This window comes from Podarcis liolepis, assembly GCF_965112155.1.
Source record: "Podarcis liolepis genome assembly, chromosome: 5".
Taxonomy (NCBI): Eukaryota; Metazoa; Chordata; class Lepidosauria; order Squamata; family Lacertidae; genus Podarcis; species Podarcis liolepis.
The window spans coordinates 99,213,829-99,227,401 of record NC_139556.1 but is presented as its reverse complement, the minus strand read 5'-3'; the positions used below and the strand labels follow the sequence as shown (position 1 = coordinate 99,227,401).

Below are 13,573 nucleotides of genomic sequence, written 5' to 3'. Positions count from 1 at the left end.
CTTGGGCATTGTTGGCCAGAAAGTGTTAAAGAAGGATAGAACTTTCTTTATGTATGCAACTACAGCAGCAAGAATACTTATCGCAAAATATTGGAAGACACAAGATTTGCCCACACTGGAAGAGTGGCAGACGCAATTGATGGACTACATGGAACTGGCTGAAATGATTGGCAGAATCCGAGATTTGGGAGAAGAAACAACGGAAGAGGACTGGAAAAAATTTAAGGACTATTTACAAAAACAATATAAGTTGTATGAATGTTAAAAATTTACACGATTCGGAAACTATAGCTTCAGCAATTAGATTTGGGAAACAGGAAATTATATTTTAAGTAAGAAAAGGTCAAAATCTAAGGTAATACTATGTTTAATTTAAGATATAAGTAACTGATGAAAAGTATGTTAAATTTAGAGGTATAGTATTTGAAAAGTACAAAATAAGGTACGAAACAAGGTAATAATTTGCTGATATCTTTATTATAAAGAATGCAGGGTAAGGGAGATGCGAGGAAGTCCAGTTAGTTATATAAAAAATGTGTTGAATGGTTGGTTTTCTTTTCTTCTTTTTCTTTTTTTCTTTTTCTTGTTCTTTTACTTTTTTCTTCAGTGTATGTTTCTAACTTTGTATTTGAAAACTTAATAAAATATTTATAAAAAAAAGAAGAGAAAATCCTTTCGCTTTTCTGGGGCGCAGGGAAGTCTCAGAGCCGGAGGTTGGGGAAGGGACCCCCTTTGCTCTGCCCTCTTCTCCCGTCTTAGATTCGCATGGGGGTCCCCGCCCGAGCTTGCCTGGCCACCGGGCCACACAAGTGCCGCGCTCTACGCGGCGCACCTTGCTAGCCGCGCAGCTGTCCTCCGCGGCTGCGGAGCGGCCCTGCGCCGGTGCCCAGCCCCTCTGCCAATGACAAGCGGGCGACGTCGCGGGCGGGGAAGGCGTTGCTTTCTTTCCCGATCCTTCATCCTCCCAGTCTTCCAGCCCTTTTTTGGGTTGGAAGCTCGTCTCGTTCGCCCTTCTCCTTTCTTCACCCTGCGCGCAATTTTCCTCCCTCGTCTCCCTCCCCATTTCTCCTTCCTTCCTTCCTTCCTTCCTTCCTTCCTTCCTGACTGACGGGCTTGGGCTCGGGCTTCGGGTAGGGCTCGGGCTCGGGCAGCCACAGCGTCGGCGGTGTTGGCGATCGGCGGCGCGGGGGATGGCCCTCCCGGGGGAGCCGGCGCTGCTCAATGGGGTTGCCAAGGAGACAGGCCGGCCGCCCCCCTCCCCCGGCCCGGCGCCCCCCGCCGCGCCGGTGCCCGTTATCGAGCTGGTGCGTGCCGGGCGCCCTATAAAAGCCGCGGATGCGCCCACCGCCGCCCGAGATTATTGGGGGGGCTGAGCCCCCCCAAACGAATTTTTGAGGGGGCTCGGGCCCCCTCAGGCCCCATGGAGTCGGCGCCTATGTTTGTGCAGAAGGAGAACTAACAGTTATATGCAGAAAGAGGACTTCCCTTTAGGTTGTAGTAACAAATATTCTGCTCCACTTCTGGATATTCCCTGTTTTCTTTCACACGCACACTCACCGGATTCCATTGAGTCAACACTCCCACATGTTCTTTCTTATCCTTCAACATTGTTAGTTTAACCACATTCAGCTACTCCCACGTTTTCCTAGTGGTGTCTAATTTATTTTTGTTTCAGGACATTCTTCCATGCTGTAGCAAACACACTCCTTGCAGACATTAAGACACACAGAACTTGTATTCTATAAACAATAAACAAGGATCCTAAGCAAACATATTGGGGGATCTAAAGGGACTTATTCCTGGAAAATGTATCTGGTTATCTCTATTATTTAGGCCCTTCATAACTTATTTTTGCAAACTGCTTGGGCGCTTTTTCTTTAAAAATAAAATAAAAATAAATATTAAGTAATTCAAAAATGCATTTAATTTAAACAAACAATCGTTTGCTTTTACAACGATGGTTTTTCCTTTATTTTTAGCGGTTCTTGGTTGTAATCGGTAAACGACCTCGGGTCCCTGTCAGGAAAAAAAAAAAGGCGGCTGTAAATCAATATATAACCAACCAACCTAAGCTAACTATATATATTAATAGAAACACAGACACCCGAACACGTATAGACAATTAATAAATAATAAGAATACATATATAACTGGAAGCTAACGAAATAAACGCAAACGCACAAATAAACCGATAGAAGCTAAGGAAATAAATACAAAAACGCACGTGCAAACGAAGCGAGCTGGGCAGCCCCTGCTTTCGAGGGAATACGGTAATGTCCGCTTGCAAGGGGCGCCCGGCCGCCGAGGCCACCCCAGGCCAGCGGGACTTCGCGCCTGCGCGCTCTCCTCGAACCTTCGCGCCCCGCGGGCTTTTGGGCCCTGCTGCTGCCCGTAGAGCCACGCCTGACCCGGAAGTAGAGAGGAGGCAGGAAGTGGGGGAACCTTTGAAGGCTCCTCAGTGATGCGAGTGGGGAGTTTGGGGCAGGTGAGTGAGGGGCAGGGTGTGTGGGGCTCATTGCCCGTGGGGGGCGCCGCCGCTTGTGGCCATGGGGCTGGGCCTTTCCCCTCGTTGCCTTCCGCGGCTGGCTCCAGGGCTGGGTCTGGGTCGCGGGTGTGTGTGGGGGGGGGGGAGGACCCCAGTGGGCTTCGACCCCCCAGCCCCAGTTGCCCCCGGGAAGCTGCCTCACACCGAGCCAGGCCGCCGCCCCATCTAGCGTAGCGTTGCCTGCACGGGCTGGCAGCAGCTCTCCGGGGTCTCCCCCAGCCCTCCCTGGAGATGCCACGTGGGGGTTGGGCCTGGGGTGCGCTAACCACTAGGCTACGGCTCTCCTGCCTTGTTCTGAGCCAGGCCACAAGCTCACTCGGGCCAGTATTGCCTGCACGGACTGGCAGCGGCACTCCAGGGTATCAGGCGGGGGCCTGTGTCTGTCTCTCCCGGTACTACCTGGGGATGCTGAGCAGGGGGTGAACTTAGGCGGTTCTCAACCTGTGGGACCCCAGATGTTGTTGGACTACAACTCCCATCATCCCTGAGCTCTGGCCTTGCTAGCTGGGGGTGATGGGGGTTGTAGTTCAACAACATCTGGGGACCCACAGGTGAGAAAGGCTGAAGGGCCTTCTGCATGCAAGGCAGGTGCTTTGCCTACTGAGCTATGCGCTTTCCCAGGGCCTTCCGTAGCCCTGGGTACCGAATCAATTACTCCTCCACCTTTTTTCTTTTTCTTTCTATTTTAAAAAGGGATTTTGCAAATTCTTATCCTTCCACTGTTCGGTGTGCTGTATTGCCTTATGCGTGCATGATGTCTGACTTGCCTACCTGTTTGCCCCTGTTCACTTCAGGGTGTGTTTTTCTTTGTCTTTGCCTGTTTGTCCTGTGTGCCTGGAATGGTTTGCAACATCGGCAGTGAAATCCAAAAACGTCAAACATAAATCATGAAACAAATGTTAAAGGTGGTGTTAATACAACTCAGCAGAGAGAAAAACACTATGACCAGAGTGGAATTGTGGGGATGGAGGGGGGGTGTCCCTGGAACAGCTCTGTTTTCTGGACTTCGAGCTCAGTCCCTAATTTTCCTTTGGTGAATTTTTTTTTTAAAGTGTAATTAATGTGTTCACACATGTGGTTGAGCACACAAACCCCTTCCTACCCCTCTCCTTCTGAAACTGTTTTGCCTAAATAGCAGTGTGCCTGAATGTCTTTGAGCTACAAGTACAGCTAGGCATACAAATAATAACTACTGTAAAATTGAAATACTATCTATATAAATAAAAGGAAGCTATTGTTGTCAGTTCCAGGGCATGTCCTCGCCTCTAAAGAAGGCTGCGCAGGGCAAGCTGCTGCTGAGTAAATAAATATAGCAGGCAAATATGAGTCTTGTGCAATATGTGATGGAGGAGCCTGTGTGAGGAGAGAGAACGCAAAGATTAATTATTATTATTTAAATTTCTATACCACCCTTTGCCCAAAGATCACAGGGCTGTTTACAATGTAGAGACACAAAATGCATTCCATAATAACAAACAAAAACAATACCCCCACAGATTAAAGGCCATGTATTGTTTAATTAGCCAAAGGCCTGAGATAATAGGAATGTTTTTGTCTGGTGCCTAAAGGTGTATAATGAAGACACCAGGATGAGCATCCCTGGGGAGAGCATTCCTCAAATGGGAGCTACCACAAAAGAGGCCTGTTCTCATGTTGTTGCCCTTTGGACCTCTCACAGAGGAGGCACATGAAGAAAGGCCTCAGATGATGATCACAGGGTCCTAGTTGGTTCATATGAGGAGAGGTATTCCTTGACTTACTGCAGTCCTGAGCCATTTAAGGCTTATAGGACAAAACCAGCACTTTGAATCGGGCCCGAAAACGCATTGGCAGCCAGCGCAGTCGGACCGGGATTGGTGTAATATGCTCAAACCGTCTTGCCCTGGTGAGTAATCTCGCTGCCAAGTTCTTCACCAGCTGTAATTTCTGAACCATCTCCAGAGGCAGCCCCACGTATAATGTGTGGCAGTAAGCTAACCTAGTGGTTACCAGAGCATAGAGGACAGAAGTTAGGCTATCCCTGTCCAGATAAGGGAACAGCTGGGCCAAATCAATGGAAGGCATTCCAGGCCACTGAGGCCAACTGAGCCTCAACCGACAGCAATGGATGCAGAAGTACCTACAAACTGCCTACGTGCTCCTTCAGAGGGAGAGTAACTCCCTCAGGATCAGGCAACCTCCCAGGCATCCGGTATAGGGAATTCTTGGTGTAAACATTGGAAACCGCCTTGTAGTGTTGTGCCATGCAGCTCAGTATTGTCCACATTGACATAGGAAGTGCCTCTCTAGGGTTTTAAACAAGAGTCCCTATGGGTTCTACCCGGAGAAGCTGGTAGGAATTGAACTCAGGGTTTTGCATGCAAAGCAGATCCTCTGCCACAAAGCTATGACTGACCCCCCAGGGTATGAGAAAAATGTAAGGGTCTATCTAATTCAATTTGTGATTATTTCTTGTACTCCAGAGGGGTTCAAACCTTATAGTCTGGCCAGAATTGTTGGTAGTTCTTCAGTGGGTTCCTCACAAGCCACAACAATATGCTGAAACTCTTTTCTTTCCTCCTCTTTCTGTGGCTGCTTGCTGCCTGTTTCAACTTGTTATACTTCTAGCAAGGCATGGGACTTACCCTACTATATATACCGTAGCTAAGACTTTAGTATATTGTAACCGAAATAAATACATATTCTTCCCTTGTTTGTACCTGCCTCCATTTTCTTCCCCTTCGTCTCTTGCCTCCCCTGTGATTGCAAACTCTGAAGGGCAGGGACTTGTCCATTATTTTTACTTGTTACAACATACAGCAAAGGCTGCAACTTGGGCCTAATGCAGCTTTGATCTGCTGCCTTGGGGACACCCAGTATTTTTCATTGCAAGGGGATATAGTGTGTTGAGATGAGTTTCCTAGAAAGGAGGGCATTGTGGCCCAGGGAGATGGGTGTTTTTTTCCTTGCTAGACTGTCTTCTTTCTTTCTTGGGTCAAAAGGGTGAGTGACAGCAACTTTCTCCTAATCAGGGCAGCCTGTGTGCTCTTGTGCTGATTGGGATATCCCCAAAGAACTGAAAATGTAGATCAGGCCAAAGCCCATTTTCTAGTGTTTTGGGATCTGGTATTCCGAAGTACACTGTATATAGACGTTCCATTTGTGGGATGCAAAAAAACTCACTGAGTTTGAAACAACAAAAAAAGGAGCTATCTTCCAGTGTCTAGTCATTTATAATGGCTTGCTGTGTTAGGAAGAACTTTGATCTCCTTTGCACCACAAGTGAGGGTGTTCACTCCACCCATTTTTTGGGTCATCCTGGACTGCCACAACATAAAAGCATGAAGTTGGGTGGGGCAACACTACATCCTCTGTATAATTTTGTTTTGGGAATACTTATATTAAGTATCTGGGTGTGATTATAGCACTGGCCATACTTAATAACCTTTTCTATTTTTACTCTGAGCCTCCTTGAGGACGATATTAAAGGTTTGAAGGAATCCCTCCCCTTGCCCCCACCCATACCCCCAGTCAAATGAGATAGAGACTTTGGGGTGTGTGTGTTTGTGTGGGAGCTTGATGGCTTGTATGCAGTTGGATACTCCTTTGTGAGACACGCAGAACCGTTTCCTCTGCAAGGTGCTGCCTTTTCCTTTGTACTTTCACTCTGCTTGTGAAACTTTCTGGTCTGCATGTGCTGGTGAGCCAATGGACCTGTGTTTGGTTGGTGGGGGCAGGTGTGTTGGGCTGTGTGGCTGTGGACCCCCATTGCTTTTTCCTGGAATTGTAAATATCTACCCGCATGCAGCTGTGTATGCAAGTAAAAGGGTGGTTGCTGGTTGAGCTCAGAGGTGTAGGTCACTGGGAAATATCTGCTGCTGTGATAAGCTTTCCTCCTGAACGTCACACATCTCTGAAATATGTTGACACCATGAAGTCCCACGTGGAGATGAGTGGGTTTGACCCTGGCACCACAAGGGGTGCCTGAAGGAGAAAGGAGTGTTCAGGTGAGAGATTGCTGGGAATGAAGGGGAGGGTTCAGCTCTTTTCTCTCAGGTGTCCCCCAATTTATGTGTGATTGGAGCAGACACGTGTCAGGGCTGGGTGATACTTGCTTTTCAGCATCATGATATATCATCCACTAAACATTGCAGTATGCCGATATATCACGACGTCTGAAATAAGGATGCGTAAGTTATGTAGACTTAAGGGTCTAAAGCTGACACATCTTTACTTGCCTTTAACCTGTTTTTACAGCCATTTTTAATAAAAATAATACAGAACAACAGGGGCAGTAGGAATCACGAGAGAAGTGATGACTAGCTTCATGGTTTTTCCCATACTACAATTTTTACATAGCACAGGCACACATTGTGACCCGTGATTTATTGCCATGTCAATTTTTTTTAAAAAAATATATTTATTAAGAGTTTAATAGTTACAGAAAAAGAAGAAGAAAACAATAAAAAGTTCACAATACATCAAAAAAGAGAAAAAAATCAAAGGAAAAAAAGAATACAACAAAACAACAAGAAAAGCAAAAACATTCAAAAAAACACATCCAATATCTCTATATCTCTACCTTTCATTTACTTGTATCATTGACCTCCTCACACCTCCCTTTTTTGTATTCTTGTTCAATTAGCTATTTCAGCAAATCCTTTCCATCTTTCTCAATTTTTGTTCTATAATTTATCTTAACACAATCTGACCTTAAATTTTACACTTTGGGCCATTAACAATCTATTTTTACTTAGTTCTTTATAACATCTCTGCTAAAACCATGTAGCTTCATTCCAGCATCCTTCTAACATTCATTAATTTTACAATATTTCTGTAAATATACTTTGAATTTTTTCCAATCTTTTTCCACCAACGCTTCTCACTGGTCTCGGATTCTGCCAGTCATTTCCGCCAGTTCCATGTAGTCCATCAGCTTCATCTGCCATTCTTCCCGGGTGGGTAAATCTTGTGTCTTCCAGTGCTTTGCGATGAGTATTCTTGCTGCTGTTGTAACATACATAAAAAAAGTTCTATCCTTCTTTGGCACCAATTGGCCGACCATGCCCAGGAGAAAGGCCTCTGGTTTCTTCAGGAAGGTATATTTAAATACCTTTTTCATTTCATTATAAATCATCTCCCAGAAGTTCTTAATCCTTGGGCATGTCCACCAAAGGTGAAAGAATGTACCTTCAGTCTCCTTACATTTCCAACATTTGTTGTCAGGCAAATGGTAGATTTTTGCAAGCTTGACTGGTGTTATGTACCACCTATAGATCATTTTCATTAGATTCTCTCTTAAGGCATTACATGCCGTAAACTTCAGACCTGTGGTCCATAACTGTTCCCAGTCAGCCATCATAATGTTGTGTCCTACATCTTGTGCCCATGTCCAAAATGTCACTTTTTTAAAAACACAGTTGCACCAGTATATTTAGTATCAAGTCTCAATTACTTTTACTCAGTTACTTTTACTCAGTTACTTTTACTCCTTTTAGCCATTTTTGTAGTCAGAAGAGGATAATTGAGACAATGTATCACTCTTGTTTCACTAGCTGTCAATAAACGGTCTATTCACAGTCTATGCAACACTCCAAAGTACAACAGTCTTAATGGCTCAATGGCAGCCCGTTCCCAGGTTCTGAGTGATGGAAATTTAGCTTCTTTCCCTCTCTTTTTGCAGGCAAATATTATCCAAGACTCCCCCCCTCTTCTCCTTCTTCCAAGGGGGGGTTCGCTATTTTTAATGCTGGAAATTTGAACGTTTAAGATAGACTTCCAAGGCTTAAGCCTGTTTGCTTCCGACTATTTACAAAGGAGGAAGGCGGACTTCCTGTTTTAAGACTCCCCCCGTTCGTTGCCAAATTCAACTTTTAAAACTCCGATTCTTCACTTTACTCACGGGTAGTTACTTTTAGATCCAATTGTCCACAGGAAAAAGTCAGCGCTCTCCGGCAACGGCTGTGCGGCTTCACTCCGTGAAAGTAGCAGTCGATTCAAAGCACCGCGCCACTCACCCCACTTTGCTCCGGATCCCCGAAAACGGGTCTCCCCGCGAGTAGGGGAGGCGCTGGTGGTGCCCGCCGAATCCCACGTTCACAGGCTTCACCCGCCTGTGATTTTTGAAGGGTCTCCGCCTTCGCCGCGGCGACCAGACCCGATTTCCACGGAGCGGGTTCCTCTTATTCAGAGGAATTCTGCCATTACCGATGGCGCTAACCCAGAAGTCCCATGTCAAATATTATGAAACTGTTATCACGATGTGGTCTTCAACCGATTTTGGACTGTGTATTGATACATCGCCCAGCCCTGGTGTTTTGTGTGCAGTTTGATCCTCACTTTGTAGCTCATTCCATTTCCGTTTAGTTTTACTTCATATATACCAGGGAAGGGGAATCTGTGGCTTTCCAGATATTGTCCCACCTGTCCCAGCTAGCAGGCCCACAGTCAGAGATGATGGCATCTTTGGTCCAAGAATATCTGAAGTGGCACAGATTGCCCATTCCTGAAAGAGGGAAGGAAGATATCTAGCTGGTGTGACTCTGTTGCAAAGATCTGGAGCCTCTTCCTCCTGTACTGTGTGTGTATTGGTTTTAACTGCTGATGAATAATTACATTTTTAGTGCTTTTGCACTGAGCTCCCTTGAGGATTTCTACTGTTTTAAGGTTATAATAACTTGGCCGAACCCTCTTGCCTGTCAGTCCAGCCTCCACCCCTGAATCGAAAGTTGGCTGGAAGTTCCTTGGGACAGAGAACTATCTTCTGCTTGTCTTACTCTGCCCTGTGTCCTGTTCACTGGTCGACACTGCTGTGCAATTAAATGATCAGGGTGGTCCATACGGGATTGAGGAATGGTGCTGTCCTCAGTTGCTGGTTACATGAGGTTTGTATTGATGTAAACCTCCAGAACTTATTTTGTATAGCTAACTATTTAGCTCCATCCCCAGTATATTTTATCTTATTGCTATGGCTAGTGGCTAATGCAAATAAAGTTTCTATCTATCTCCACCACTTACGAGGGAATCTCCACCCTTCCTGTTGAAACCGTCGTAAGAGTTTCAGAAAGAGAGAGAGAGTGAGAAGAAAGAAACATGGTTATTTTTGGAGAGCCTGAGAATGGACATGATCGGGTTTTTGTTTTTGTATGATGGCTGCTCCTTTAGCTTGGCCACATTTTCTTCTTAGGAGCAGAGTGGGTTGAAATGATTTGTGCACGGCTAGGATGAAAATATTTGGCTCAGATGCCTCTCTCTGTCTCTCCCTCTCTGGAATACCGCCATATGCACTGCTCGGGTCATAAACTGGTCACTCCTACCCCAGTTAAATATTGCGAGTCTTCTGATGTAATAAAACTACAGAACTTATTGAAGTGCTGCTACCACGTTCTACCTCTCTCTCTCCCCACTCCCCTCACAAATGAAAAAGAGAGAAAGACTAAAGGGAAGGTTTGTAGCTCTGTAGTGGAAAGCATGTTTGGCAGTGGAGAATCCCGAGCTCAACGTTCCAGATAAGGACCTCCACTTGCACTCTCTTTAAGCATCTCTTTAAATGGGCTTTCACCAGTACGCAAACCATTCTTCCAAGTCTTGAGATAAATTGCTTTGCAAATATTCCTATCCCCCAAGAAGAAGGCACTTATAACAATTATTGGAGCTTTAATTATTTATTTTTAGAAGCATAGAAAGTTGCTAGGGACCTCATCCAGTCCAACCCCCAGTGCAGGAGCCTCAGCTAAAGCATCCATGACAGATGGCCATCCAAACTCTACTTAAAAACCTCCAAGGAAGGAGATGTCCTGTCAGAATTTCCTTTCTTATAACTTCAATCCATTGGTTCAGGTCCTACCCTCCGGAGCAGCAGAAAACAAGCTTGCTCCATCTTCCATGTGACAGCCCTACAGATATTTGTTGCATTTCCTCTCAGTCTTCTCTTTTCTAGGCTAAACATACCTAACTCCCTCAACCTTTTCTCAGCAGGCTTAGATTCCAGACTGTTGATCATCTTTGTCATGAATTTATTTATTGCATTTATATCCTGCCTTTTTGTCCAGGGAGCTCAGGGGTGGCATACATGGTTCTCCCTGTCCTCATTTAATTCCCACAACAACCCTGCGAGGTAGGTTAGGCTGCGAGACAGGCGGTTTGGGAGAACTGAGAGCCAAGGAACCAAGGGAAGGGTGGGACGAGAGCTTCATACAGGACCTAGGGCAACCTTTCCCCAACCTGGTGCCCTCTAGAAGCTTTGGACTACAACTCCCATCAACCCCAGCTAGCACAGCTGATGGGAGTTGTAGTCCGGGGGCACCAGGCTGACCCAGAGACAGGAGCGGCTGTGCGGCCTTAGTGGGAAAGGATGTGGGGAAGGGCCATTTAAAATAACGGAGCCAAATCTCTGTCCTCGTGGCGTTCACATCTTCCTTCTTGCCTGTCTTCTTTGTTTCTGATTTGCTCCTGCAGTCCTGTCGCGTAGTTGTTCTGATGCTAGTAAGTAAAACTGCTCCTCTGCTCAACGCCGACCTCATGTTTGCGCTCCTTTGATGGCAGGTGACACTCCCGGGATATGGAACCGCAAGGATGTGCACGAGGCGCTCCTGCCCACGCTCCGAGGGATGGACCCAGCAAGCCCGCCATCCCTCAGAAGAACGCGTACGCTAGGCTCGTGCAAAAGCACCACAGTGGAAGGTTCCGCTCCTACCTGAACCACATCGCTCAGAAGCTGCAGCTGGAAGAGGGGACCCTCAACGACTCGGGTTCGGACGCAGAGCCGTCCTTGAAAAGAGGCCTGGTGAGGGAGGCCCTGTTGAAAAACGGGGTGAAAGCGCCCGGGACTTTGCTGGCCAGAGCCCTGCATCCAGGCCAGCCGGAAAAGTCTGAACGCCTGAATGAGGAAGGTTTGATCAAGAGGCAGAGCCGTCCAAGCGAGGCTGGCAAAGGTGACTACGAGGAGGACGTCGCGGAGGAAGAGGATGATGACGTCTCTCCTAACCGCCATGGTGATGCAGCTGCCTCTGCAAGGGCAGGGCAGGTGTTGGGGGGCCACAGGACGTTGTCCACAACGGCCTCTTTTCTGCCGAAAACCCCCAGCTCTGGAGAGAGGGGCAGAGAGGAGTATTGGAGGAGCAAGTGCAGCGGCAGTGACGGTCCTGCCGCTTTGGAGAGAGCAGACAGATCCGTATCTGCCGGACAGTTTGGCGTGGATTTGCCCGCAGTGAGTTCCAGGAAGGCCAGTCCCTTCTCCAGCCAAATGCATGGTGAGCTACCGAGTGTCTTAAATGGTTGCAGTTGTTGATGCAAATAGCAGCGTGTGGCTTATCTGTGTAACCTGAGATTGTTACAGCTTGAGTGGTGTGTTGATCGCTGGTGTAACCCGGGCTCGCATGAGGATGATGGTGGTAAGAGCAGCTGAAGGCTTGCAGCTGGTTTAACCTGCTGGCATCCCCAGCCAGGAACAAATAGGCTATATATAGATTTTGGTTGCTTAGAAGCCACCTCTAACCGAATTGTTAGGCGTTGGCCTCAGATGTTTGGGTGTCTTGAATATTTTTCAGCCCTGTTTCTCTCTGTCACCATTCATCCATGTGCCGTGTGGTCTGTATTGCTAGATCCCAGATAGCTCCAGTGATTCCTTGCTTGGGCTTGCCGTCAAGGCAGTGAGCTTGTTTGTGCCTGCTTGTTATTACAGGGCGCGCAGAGCACCTCTTTGTAAACAGGGGCACGCCCTGGTCTCATCAGGCCTACATGCATGTCCCAGCAGTTGCCAGCTTTGTAGGGGGTGCTGGGCCTCTGTATATAGGGGGTCCTGTCACTCTTGCCTGTGTAATCTTACTGCTGCAGCACCCCAATATGATATCCTGCTGCTGTCAAGTTTGAGGCCAATCTAGGAGCTCATTTGTAGGGTACCACAAATGAGGTATGTTGTGGCGTAGCACAGTAGCCCAGAGACTGAGCTAAATTGGGAAGCTCAGGTCTTGCTTCTACCATGAACACATTACAAGGCCTCAGACAAGTCACACTCTCTCCCAGCACCTGCAGATCTGCAGTATTGGGATAATACTGGCCTACCTCCCAGGATTGTTGTAAGGGTCATAACAAAATATTGTGTGTTACTCCCTTGGAGCATTCTGAAGTGCTACACAGATGCCAGTAATTATTCTTAGCATCTGTTACGTGCTTTCTTTTCCCTTCCCCTCGATGGCGGGTGGGCAGTGGTGATGGGAGGGTCTCCCTCCCTCTCCTTCCCGTCCCTTCCTCTTCTTTTAAGCATTGTCCAAGCCCATTGAGTTAATTCCAGCCCTGGTTGCAGGGGTGGGTGGGTGTCTGCCTGCACACCATGGAAGGAATTCAGTGTAGTGCTAAGTAGATCATGCCACCAGCGCAAACATTTCCACTTTCCTGATGGAACCATCTCCCCTCTCATCCCACTGTGTGTTGTTCTGGTGGTTCTCCGACTCCTCTCCCAAGCCAATTTGGGGGGAGGCACAGGGGGAGGGGAGGTGGGAAAGCCCCTTTGATCTGCTGAAAGCCTTTTTGCTGGCTTTTGCTGGCAGGACCAGTTAGCTGAAACCACGCCCCATACATTTAAAGCACATTCCCTCCCTGCCTCCCCCCAAGAATCTTGGGAACTGCAGTCTACCACTTACAGAGCTACAGTTCCCAGCACCCTTAACAAACTACAGTGCCCAGGATTCTTGAGGTGGAGGAAGAATGTGCTTTAAATGTATATGTGTACACAGCTTAATCCTGCTTAGGAGTTTGGGCCTTTTGTGTTCGAGAGGGAAGCATTCCAGCTATTTTACGTGCAAAATCTATGCACACATCTATGCTTGTTTCTAGCCATCACTGCCTCTCCCGCTTAAGGGTTTTGACTTTTCTGTAAGTTCCTCTGCCTGCTGTATCTATCTGTTGTGTGATCGCCTGTCCCACATTGGCAGATTTCCGAAGTAGGCAAGTTTGTAAACTGACCGCAACACTTCTCTTTCCTCATCTATATTTCTTAATTTTTATTTTTCAAATACATGCCAAGCTTTTTAGCCTTCAAGGAGTTTTATA

The 13,573-nt window shown here is 47.0% G+C and overlaps 1 protein-coding gene and 1 long non-coding RNA gene across 4 annotated transcripts in view; one reads left to right on the top strand and one right to left on the bottom strand.

Moving 5' to 3' along the window:
• Nucleotides 1–1,912: 1,912 nt before the first annotated feature.
• Nucleotides 1,913–2,335, bottom strand: LOC310707496. The gene is made up of 2 exons (XR_014526513.1): nt 2,225–2,335; nt 1,913–2,016 (listed from the first exon to the last, which is right to left on the bottom strand). It is a non-coding gene; the product is annotated as an uncharacterized lncRNA (long non-coding RNA).
• A 26-nt stretch (nt 2,336–2,361) lies between these two features.
• Nucleotides 2,362–13,573, top strand: part of DIS3L2 (DIS3 like 3'-5' exoribonuclease 2) — a 196,215-nt gene continuing 185,003 nt past the window's right edge. The window contains exons 1-2 of one of the 3 annotated variants that reach the window (XM_083503943.1): nt 2,362–2,485; nt 11,069–11,775. In XM_083503943.1, coding sequence (XP_083360069.1) covers nt 11,085–11,775 — 691 coding nt within the window. In that variant the 5' untranslated portion in view covers nt 2,362–2,485; nt 11,069–11,084. Of the gene's footprint in view, nt 2,486–6,133; nt 6,532–11,068; nt 11,776–13,573 lie in introns of those variants that run through there. The other 2 variants (XM_083503944.1, XM_083503946.1) reach the window with 2 other exon arrangements.